This window comes from Sinocyclocheilus rhinocerous, unplaced genomic scaffold (assembly GCF_001515625.1).
Source record: "Sinocyclocheilus rhinocerous isolate Xijiao unplaced genomic scaffold, SAMN03320098_v1.1 scaffold1166, whole genome shotgun sequence".
Lineage (NCBI taxonomy): Eukaryota > Metazoa > Chordata > Actinopteri > Cypriniformes > Cyprinidae > Sinocyclocheilus > Sinocyclocheilus rhinocerous.
Window position 1 is genome coordinate 200,377 of NW_015646356.1, and position 11,980 is coordinate 212,356.

The 11,980-nt window shown below is 36.0% G+C and overlaps 1 protein-coding gene across 7 annotated transcripts in view; it reads right to left on the bottom strand.

Moving 5' to 3' along the window:
* elavl4 (ELAV like neuron-specific RNA binding protein 4) overlaps positions 1–11,980 on the bottom strand; it is an 80,308-nt gene that overhangs the window by 15,129 nt on the left and 53,199 nt on the right. For all 7 annotated transcript variants that reach the window (XM_016511650.1, XM_016511649.1, XM_016511647.1 and 4 more), the window contains 2 exons: positions 9,436–9,539; positions 1,775–1,928 (listed from right to left, as the gene is read on the bottom strand). In XM_016511650.1, coding sequence (XP_016367136.1) covers positions 1,775–1,928; positions 9,436–9,539 — 258 coding nt within the window. The remainder of the gene's footprint in view (positions 1–1,774; positions 1,929–9,435; positions 9,540–11,980) is intronic.

An 11,980-nucleotide genomic window follows, 5' to 3' on the forward strand; every position in this document is an offset into this window, starting at 1 on the left:
GGTCTTGAGTAACATGTCTAATCCCTCCTTGACTTCAACTCTCATTTTAGACACGCAGAATCCTTGTTTGGTTTTCAGGGTTTCAAAGTAGGGTTGTAATATTTGCTCCATGTATCTTTACGGCAGCCCTCCGATCAGTAGCTTCAAAAAGAAAACACTCCTTGATCCTTAATCACTAGCAACTCAGGTTTAATTAATCATTAGGCTGTCTCCTGCCTAACCCTTTTCTCCCGGGGAGCCTTTGCAGGGCCAGAGGAAGGATCCATGTCAAGGGAGGAAGGCCTCTGTGTGTATGTGTGCATGTGACTATGCAGCGTTCCTCAGCAGTTCTTGAGAAAGGGTTTGGCACCACTAGAAGGTGGAGTACATTTTCCTGTGGCTTATTCGATATTGTTTGCATGGTGAGTGCCGTTATGAATTATGCAGTTGTAAAAATATTGAATGTGTAAGAAATTCAGCTCCATGACCATTTATATCCTGGTTGATTTATTCATGATGTTGGAGGAAGGATAGGCCAAGGAGATGACTGGATGCTTTAAAATAGACTCATCAGTCTTTCCATGTCATGGACTTGGTTCTAATGTTTGATGGTTATTAAGATTGGGATTCATGTTTATGGTCAAATACAAACAGACAACATGCGCATACATTTACTCATAGAAGATGACTATAAGATTGAGTTTGTGTGTGTAGTTTCTATTACAGTGTTTCTGTGGGTCTTAAAAAGGTCTTCAGAGTTCTTAATTCATACAAATTAAGGTCTAAAAAGCTGGAGCAGAAAGTCTTAAATTCATTAAATCATGCCATTAAATATTGCATGCACTACAAAAATAAAATGTAAAATATCTTCCTCAGTATGTTTTGTCTTCCAATACAAAAATCTAAACATCCTTAAATCAAGATACATTTACTTTAGATGCAAATGGAACAAATTAAGTTTTGTTTTCTGAGAAATTAAACAAACCAAAGTGAGTTTATGCTTAAAAAAGAACTTGTTTTCCTTTTGAATTAATCATAAACTCATACATTTCTCATTAAACAAGATATTTTACGCAATTTTGTTCTTCAAGTAAAGTATCTTTATTTAAGAATATGTAGTCATTTGCACTGGAAAACAAGGCAGAAATACTGAAAAACACTTTTTTTTGCAGTGTGATCAGATGACAGAGGTACAGTGAAAGTTATTTTCATATTCTAGTGGTTGGGAGCAATGTGTTTTTTTTTTGTTTGTAATATTAATTAAAAAGTGATGGAGATTTGTTGGAAGTTGTATTTTTAAAATGTGAAGTGTTGCTGATACAACACATTTACATCTAGAGATCATATTGATGTATTGCACCATTCAATTTCCTTCAGTTTATTTATTTGTTCTTAAAAAATCTTACATTTACCTTCATAATACCTGGAGAAACCCTGTATTAGTTGTAGTGTGTTTACAAACACTTTATTTCGGTCAGACAAAAAAACAAAAATTAATCTTTATAAATGTCATGTCAATGATAAAATCGCGCAAGTCTGGTTTTTGCAAAACCAAACTAGATAATGCCATTTTAGCCTGGCTTCCATTACATTTAATATGGAGCCAATAAATCATTCAAAGAGTCGAAGAATTCCTTATGTTTTGGCTTTAACTGTCCTATACATTTTTTAAGAAGCTGCAATGAAGTGAAATCTTACAATAAATTGTGAATCATTATTTATTTTATGTTAAATGGGAGAATTTGTTTGTTTGTTTGCATGCTACAGGATGAGAGAAAAGCGGTCCCACTGATACCTGTGACCTGGTCGACGAGAATGCGGGAGGTGATTATCCGTCCGTACTGTGAGAAGAGCTGTTCCAGCTCCTTCTGGGTCATGGTCTTGGGCAGTCCACTCACGTACAGATTAGCGTCACGGATAGAAGCCGAACTGGGCCGTGCATACGAAACCTGCGAGACAAAAAACACACAAACACATTGAGCATTTGTTGCAATGATCAAACTACAGTGGTTTATGTGGTGTAGGAATCTGATCTCTTGAACTCCACATCCACATGTGCTTGTTAAACATTTCATTTCAATTTGGCTTCTGGAGGATGTTTGTTCAGGGGATTTATAACCAACTTCTTGCATTTTCAATATGCAGCATTCAGATGCCAGAGGTCGTCTGCGCACCTGTTCTGTCTCACACTGTGCTGGTGGTCTGTATTCTTGCATTGACCTGGAGCAGCTAGAGACTTCAGAAAGATAATGCCCCCAAATCCTCCACTTAAGAACAAAGAAGAATCTCTTTGACTTATTATAATATTTTGAAAAGGAACAACTTGCTGCGAGGGATTCTCTGTGATCCTTGCTCATTCACGGATATACACATGACATCTAAAGAGCTTTGCAATTTGTCTTAAAGGAGGAATGAAAATGTAAATTCAATATTAACGTGCACCACCTCTAACCCAGTTTCTGAAGAGAAACAATATAGCCAAGAAATTGGATACCCAAAGTACAGTGGTTGAAGTTCATGAACCCTTTGAACTACAGGCATAATTGCGGTCTATTCTCAGAAGTCTCCAAAAGTCATAAAGAAAAGTTTTTTTTTTGTATATATTATTAAATTTTTTTTTTATTTTCTTTATTCTAGGTTAATGTTTTCACATTTTATTTTATATAAATGTTTCTTGTCATATAATTTATAATGTACTTTATATACATTGTTTTATATTATCGTTTAATAATATTTTGTGTATATAGAATGTCTGTGCATATTGTTTCTTGTTACAAACAATATATATATTAAATTTTTTTTGTATATTTTATATATTTTTATGTGTTATATGTTTTTAATAGTTTATACAAAATGTAAAACATTAACTGATTAAATGCAGTTGGTATCATGATTTTGTTTTTACAGCATTACCTATTGTTAATGTATAGGGCCTTATTGTATTGTATTGTGCTGTAATTATTGTATTACCAAACATTTTTCTATTAAATACTTTCCCAGTTCAGATCTTTAAAGCATTTATTATTCTAGATTAATGTCACAATTTAAATTTATACATATTTATACATTGTTATATATCAAAAGTGAACAATACTCTATTTGTGAGTGAGTGTGTGAGTGTGTGTTTGTGTGTATGCATTGCGCGCACACACACACACACACACTATATATTTACTATATATTATTGTGTTTTATTATTGTAATTCGTTTAGCTTGAAATGTAAAAAAAATTATTAGAATATAAAGAGATAAACATTAATTAATGCAGTTTGTATCATTTGTATTTTTTTTACCTAATTTTCTATTAAATGCTTTCCTAGTTCAGGTCTAGAAACAAATTACTCAAAGCGTCAATGGTACAAATTGGACAGTTTTAGTTTCTTTTCTACAGTTGTACAGATTGACTTGTTTTTAGAATAAGGTTCATGAACCTCACTTAAAACCCACAGCAGTAAATAATAAAGGCTAATTTGTTTTCAGAAAACACACATGATGGAAGAGTTTGTGTGTGAGTGTGAGAGAGAGAAGGCTGGCTGTCATCTGTGCTGAATAACACTTTGGAACCTTCTGTTTGTGCCTAGAGTGAGAGCCAAGCCATCTATAGCTCTCTCACTCTCGCATTCCCCACAAGCTCTAATATCAGCGCGCTGCGCTTACTAGCACCTTGGACAGCGCTCATTCCACCATACTCCCTCCATCTAGCGCTCACCCGGCACGTTCTCACCTCTCTCGACTTGTCAAACTCTGCAGCACCTTGGACAGTGTCTGTCACACTCTAAAATACACTGTACTTATTTTCAACTTCACATGCCAGTCTCTTTCTTTTCTTACACACATGATGCAATTTTCACCCATTGCAACCATTCTCAAACAAATTTCAGAGTCGTTGGCAAATTTAATACTATAATGTCACTGAACTTTACACAGTTGTACAGAGATAATTAGGTATTTTTTAAAAGTAATCCTTGTGGGAAACTTCAGTGCTGTGGCTCATCCTGGATTTTCTTAAATGAGAATTATTTTCAAAAGGATAGTTCACTCAAAAATGAATAACACCCTTATGTCTTTCCAAACCCATAGTCCATATGACTGCTTTCATACAAATATAATTTTCATTTCACATGACTTCTTTTATTACAAATATTTCATAAAATAGTTTCATGTGATGAACAGACCACAATTTTAGTCATTATTCACCAATATTCTTTCCCTTCACTCTGTTAACTGCTGTAACTGACTCAGTCTTGGACTTGGGAACCTGATCTTTTTGGTTTTTGTTAACCAGATCAATTGATTAATTTAAAAGATCCTACTCAAAAGAAGAAGAAGAATTTATCATATATGTACTAAAAAGACTACTATTTGATAATGAATGATAAATTCATATGATAAAAAGACCGTACTATTCTCAAAATGTCTCCTTTTGTGTTCCACAAAAAGTCATATGGGTTTGAATCGACATGTGGGTGAGTAAAGTATACAGAATTATGACAGCTTTTTCATTTTTTGAGCGAACAAACCCATTTTCTGAATTTCCTTGTTGATTCTACGTTTTTGTCTGTCTCGCTCTCTCCCGCTACAGCAATTCAGTTTTAATTCAAGATGGGGAGATGTTTCTATCTCCCTGCCCTTTTAATGCTCACGTCAATTTAATCTGTTCCCATTAATGGTTGAAGCAGCCTTTCCATCTCATATTTTCATTAGTTCTGACATTTGGGCAGCAGAGCCATCACAGGCTGTTACACTGCTACAAATGCTGAGCTAAACATGCTAAACACTCCGCCGTAATCTCCTCAAATCCACTTAAATGGAGAAGGCAAACGGCATGGAACCCTGGCAGACTCTTCCCTCTCCTCTCCTCTCTTCCCTTCTTTTCTTTTCCTCTCCTCTTTTCTCTTTTCTTTTTTCTTGCCCTGTCAAGCAGCTCCAGATGTCAGATCTATCAACACCCTGTCTGCTGTGAGCAGTGTGTGTGTGTGTATGTGTGTGTGTGTGTATACACGTATCTCACAGCACAAGGCTACGCTCTTCTCGCCCTCAGTGGGATTTCTCGCATCACACCTCGACAGGAAGGCAAAGCCGGAGTTTTGCTGAGAAACGGAGACGTGTCATGGAGAAGTGTGTGTGTGTGTGTAACAAAATGATGAGCATGTGGAAGTTGTGACTGGAGTGAAACTCTCACTCTCACTCTTTTTTTATTTTTCAGCCAGTGAGTTGATCTGTTTTCATGGACTTCCTGCATTAGCTGATCTGCTCGAGCGATGGTGTGTCCCTGAACTTGACACTGGCGTTTTGCGAAAGAATATAAACTCATCGTAAACCGCCACAGACGTTTTTCCTCACCTCCTTTTTCTTGGCTAAACAACCTCTTGTAAACATATACATCATCAGCTTATTTCAGCAGGAGGGCCCGCATAAATGCCGTTTTTCTTGCTCGGCTGAAAAGAGCAAAGAACTGCACTTCGGATAATTACCCTCTCCTTCTTTTTTCCCCTTTCTCTCGCTCATCCACTCTTCGACGCAGCTGTCTGTTGCTATTAGATGGTCTGTCTTCATCCCGGCTCCATGGGGGGTGGGGTTACGATGGAGGCTTTATTAGAAGGATGACCTTGGAACACACTTATTAGGAGTTATAAGAGGATTTCATCTTTCTTGCCATATTACAGCAGAAGAGCATCTTTTGAGAGGGCTGGTGCTGGTCTGAATAAGAGGTTTCATGGAGTGCAAGAGAAAGGAGACCGAGCAGGGAGGGCCGAGAGCGCGAGGGGTGTAAAAGAGAGATCACAGAGATAAGAGATAAAAGACATTGGCTTCTCTGACCCACGCTGAGATGGACGGATGGATGAAGAGAGAGAAAATATGGAGATAAAAAGATCTAGATGATTAACAAAGGACACGGATTGGAGTGACAACGTGTCCTGACCAGGCGTGGCGTGATGAAGCGATAAGCAATCAAAGCTCTTCCGTGTAAATCGCAGTTTTTGTCCTTACCAACTGCAACCACAAGAAACACGGTCGCTTGGTTTCTATTTCTGTAGCATTGCTCAGGGCCCAAGGACTTTTAGCCCACTCAACCAAACATAGTCAGCTGATATAAAAATATGTATGACTTGCATTAAAAGACAACGTCTGTGGTCGTGAAGACATTTGAGAGGTTGGTGTTGGCTTATCTGAAGGACATTACTCTGAAAGCACACCATTTCTGATGTCAAATTGCTATAGTTTCTGTTTCATAGAGGTAAAAAAAGAAGGCAGGTCTATACGCAGACTTGGTAAATTACCGGAGCAGATAGTCAAAATGTGCTTATCCAGAGACGAACATTGACAGTAATAAGTAGGTGGAAAAATCAGAGAACATGCAGTGCTAAATCTTCATACATCAAACCTACTACAGCAAATTTACATTTGAGTTTGTGTATTCTGGTCAGTTTTAGGATGAAGTTTAGTGCAAAAAAATGTGACTCGTGAACCGAGCGAAAAGAACAAATATCAAACAGATTATGGAGATTTCAAGAGATAAACTTCTAATCAAATAACTATTGACAGTTTTAAATTTCCAAATGGATTTATTTTTAGTATCTCGATCTGTATTTCTAGTATCTTGATGTTAAATAGGTGATATTTCTCCAAAGATGCAACTGTAAAACCTGCTGGATGTTGTACCTCAAAAGTGTGTTTTGTCACTGAGAGAAGCGCCGCGTGGCAGGAAGCTGTGATGATCGGCAAATACACACAGAGTGAGTCATTCTGTCTCTGATGGATTCTTAGCTGATGCTGAAACCAGTACTAGAAACACTGCCAGCCAACACATACACATGCTGCCACTCTGGAAAACACCCATGTTTGTGAGCGTTGTGCTGTGCTCTTTCAAAAACAGCCCTGACAAGTCTTTTCTTTCTCCTCTCTCTCTTTTTTCATTCTCTTGCTCCCACACACAAACAATCGCGTTCTTTTGCTGTTATGTTAAGAGGTACTGAGCCGCGCAGACTGAGCCGTGTTTTCATAAGCAGGCGAAATCCAATCTGGTTAGATTAGGGCGGATGTAAGTGAGAGGTCTGGGATTATAGGCAAGATGAAAACACATACACAGCCAGATTATGCCGTGAGCGGCAGGCAGAATTTACTGTTAAAACCAGCTGCTGCTTCTAAATTTACCACAAAGCACTGTTGAGGAAAATGGAAACCATCAGATTGTGGCGGATCTGTCTATTTCATTGCATGATTTAATTTAATAATAGAATAGAAATGAGTAGAATCGAAAAGAATAGAGGAAATCGGACCAGAGCAGAATAGAACATAACTCAGAAAAGAATAAAATGGAATCGAATAGAATATCTGAACATTGATAAAACATAACAAAACTGAATAGAATATAAAATGACAGATCAGAACAAAAAACATGACAACAAAGTAGAATGACAAAAGAATAATAATTATAATGTAATATGGAATAAAACTTAAAACAGAGTAGAATAGAAAATGACAGATCAGAACAGAATAGAATGATAATAGAGAATATTGTAATAAGACAATAGGATAGAATAGAATAGAAAATGGCAGATCAGAATACTGAACAGAGTAGCATGATAATAGAGAATGAAATGTAATAAAACAAAACAACACAAGAATAGAATAGAATAAAAAAGGACATCAGAATACTGAACAGAATAGAATGTCAATAGAGATGAAATAAAACAGAACATTGCTAAAACATTGAATAGAACAGAAAATGACAGATCACAATACTGAACAGAAAATAGAATGATAACAGAGATGGAATAAAACCGAACATTGATATAACAAAACTGAAGAGAACAATAGAAAAGAAGTAGAATGACAAAAGGGAATAAAATCAAATAAAACAGAACAAATACAGTGGAATATAAAATAACACATCAGAACCAAACAGAATAAATTGTGATTTGATGACAATAAAATAACATTGAATAGAACATCAGAATGACAAAGAACAGAACATGGCAGATCAGAATAATGTGACATTAGATCAGAATAAAATATATCCAAATAAAATTGAACAGAAAATAGAAACATCATAGATGACAAAATACCAATGTGTCTGAACAGAATTAAATGGAATAAAATATAATAGAACATGACAGAATAGAACAGATCCAAAATTTCCACAGTGAAAACCCAGACACATTTTAGGCGTCTATTTAGCATGTCCACATTACTTCATTATACATGCCATTTCCCTCTTTTTGTGTGACTTCATGATTTGACATTTGGAGATTCATTTACATATCAATTACACTATTTTTCCCTTTTCTTCCTTCAGTTGCTTTCCTGTTTCCTTCTGCATCTTAATGAGTCAGATTTGCCCTCCTCTCTCTTTGTGCTGCCGCGCCTCAGCCCAGCACGAGCCAGTGTAAGCCACATGTACTAATCACTGCAGCTCCACTGGCACAAACGGTGGCAGGAAACATTCGGCGAATTGACTGGTGCAGACGTGAGAAATGGCGACTGGGAGAACGCTTCCACCTAAATGAGATGTTGCTCTGTTACCGTCTGTTATCTGTTATGTTTAAATAGGTTCAATTCCAGGTGCGGGTGACCTGTTAACTGGAGAGGCACTGAGAGAACCTTCTCAATGCTGTGCCCTTGAGCGAGAGGCGCTGGCTCCAGGGGGGACCGCTACTGCAATTAGCGTAATGTGGGTTGCTGTGGCTGAAAAGTGTTTGGTAAACAACAGGCAGGCAGTAACCTAACAACATGAACCCGAACGCTGATCCCAACGTACACATTGAGGTATGCATACAAATACACCACATTACAGCTGTTCTTGTTTTTTACATTATTTTACTGTGAGTAATCATACAAAAATGATGTGATTTAAAGAATCTGTTAATTCCATTCAATTAATTTATTGCCATATCATTTAATAAATTCACTTAATTAAAATGTTATGCTGTACATTAGCAATGTGTACACATTTAAATATAAAAAAAATAATTAAAAGGATTTAAAAAATATATTTTTTATATGATTAAATATTAGTACTACTACTATTATTATAGTGTATTATAGTAATATTACTATACTATAATGTATGTATACACACACACACACACACACACAATCATTCAAAAGTATGGGGTAAATAAATTGTTTTTTTAAACAAAAATTTATCAGAAATACAGTAATAACTGTAATACTGTAAAATATCACACTTAAATGTAATTCTATTTAACATTTTAAAATTCAACAATTTATTTATGTGATTGACAAATATATATACTGTATATACACAGATTTTTTTGCATCAAACATTTTATTTGATCAAAAATACAATGAAACTAATATTGTGAAATATCTTCACAATTTACGTCTGTTTTAATATAATTTAAAATGTCATTTATTTCAGTGATGGCAAAGTTGTTTAATGCAATTCAGGTTTGTTTGTTCTTACTTTGTTCTGCAAGTGTGGTTACTTACCTTAATAGTTTTGGTCTGAAGTCTGAGTCCATTTAACGTGTTGATGGCTTTCTCTGCATCTTTTGGGTCAATGTAGTTGACGAAACCATAGCCAAGACTCTGCCCTGTAGTTACAAGAAAAACAGGGAAGGAAAAGAAAAGACATATATTTTAGTTTAAATCATTCAATGTGCAGAAAGACATAAAACTGTGAAAGCATTTCTTTTAACTCCTCTTCCTTTCAAAGTGTATCGCTTATATTTACCAACCCTTAAAAAGTCTTTAAAACCACTTAAATCCATTCATCACAAGAGCTATGCATACATTATGAGATAGACGACATTAACACTTAACGATATATGTAGCATTAGCCTGACTAGCAGTGACTAGTTTGAGTTCGTGTTTGGCTAGCGCACATTAAGCGAAAGCTTCCGCTGGAAACCTCTGACAGAGTCTTTGGTGGAATTATTTTGATTTAACCTCTTCTAACCGTCTGCTGCTCCTCTGAAGGTGAGGCAGCCATCATCTGCTATTTGACTTAAACAGAAACCCTGCAGCTAAAGGCCTGTGTGGTACTGCCCCCCACCTTTTCCTTTTCGTTCTTTAAAGAGCTCGCCACACAAATGCAGTGGAACTCGAGAACAGCGCTGCACTTATCCTCATTAATGGAAACAGACAGCGCTAAATCCACAGTGTACACACAAAGTGAATCACAAATGTGAAAGAGTGCTACACCGTGCGCCAAACAAACACAAGCTAAAGCGCGCCAGATACTGCAGGGGGCGAAAAGAGAACTTCTCGCAGCCCTCGCTTCAAACGGCATGCCTCCTTCTCTTTCTCTTTGGATTACGGAGGATTACCAATCCCTCTGTCATTTATTAAAACCCCGGAAAACTGAGAAGCAGCGATACAGCACTATTCAAAGCCTGACAGTGATGTTTCAAAGTTTCTTTAAATATAAATAGTGTGATCCTAGACAGTGTTTTAGGACTCAGGTGCTGCTCTTTCATAGCTTACAGCATCCTGACAAGCACAAAACAGTAACATTGGGTCAACTAAAGGCCCGTTCACACCAAGGACGATAACTATAAAGATAACGATAAAGATATAGTTCTAAAAATCGTTCTCAATATTAAAGAATAGCAGAGTCCACACCACAACTATAACGATAAAGACAAAGAGAAACGATATCATTGGAATCACTTTCAAAACGATTTTTCTCCAGCTGATGAACGATAAAAAAATCGACAGCCAATCAGAATCCATCCTGCTGTAACGAGCTCAAGAATTTAAAGCGGCAGACGCATGTGCGCTTAGAATAAACGGATGATATCATTCGCTGGTGTGGACGCTAATATCGCTATCTTTATAGTTATCTTTATAGTTATCGTTCTTGGTGTGAACGGGGCTTAATAGTGTGAAAAAATCTGTTTAAACCAATCATTTTTGCTGTTAATTCATTAATTCTGTTTATGGTCACAACATTCTCAGATGTTTGTTTTTTTAAATTGTTTGCTAAAAGAAGCTATAATGAGACTATTGTTGACATGCCTCCTACACAGTAAGTGTCTATGGCATAGCCCTATTAATTTGATATTGAAATAATTTGGTTTGAATTCATATTTAAGCCTTTTGTTTGCAGATTTTAGTTGATATGAGACATATCAGTGTGCTTTCTATCAATAATATTTATGTATACACTACTCTATACTATACATTGTTCAAAAGTTTGGGGTCAGTATTTTTTTTTCCAGCAAGGATGCATTAAATTGATTGAATTGATAGTAAAGTTCTTTTGGACTTCTTTTTGGAATCCTAAAAATGTATCATAATTTCCACAAAAATATTAAGCAGCAGCACAACTGTTTTTAACGTAGATAATAAGAAATGTTTCAAGCAGCAAATCAGCAGTGATTTCTGAAGGATCATGTGACCTTGAAGACGGGAGTAATGGCCGCTGAAAATTCAGCTTTACCATCACAGGAATAAATTACATTTTAAAATATATTCAAATAGAAAACAGTTAATTTAAATTTAATAATATTCACTAGGGCTGTCAAAATGGCTGAAAAACTAAATTCAAATTTTGTACTTAAATATCAACATTTGAATTGTATTCGAATTTAAAATGCATAATTTCAGTTAGGGTGAAGAAAAGCTTTTGGCTTGTCTTCTGAGGCCACAAGAGGGCACATCGAGCAAAATATTACTAATGCACGTTTATTCAAAGCATAAGATAACATGACTATCTGTGAAAAAAGTCCATAATGTTTTTATAATTAATTATAATTAATTAAGTTGCTTAAACAACTATAAACAAAACAGCATCATGTATGTATGCATAGTTTAATACAAAGGGCGGAAAGCCAATCACACAGAGTACATTTCTCATTTAAAAACATGAGATGCAGTGGGATGGGGAAAAACCTGCCATAAAGTCTCAAGATATGTTTTTTCAAAGTTAAACTTGCATTAATTTTACATGGCTTTCTAAACATGCGGCTCTTTTGTGCGAGACGCAAGTGCAACGGCGATAGATGTCCCTCTAGAAAATGCATGAAATATG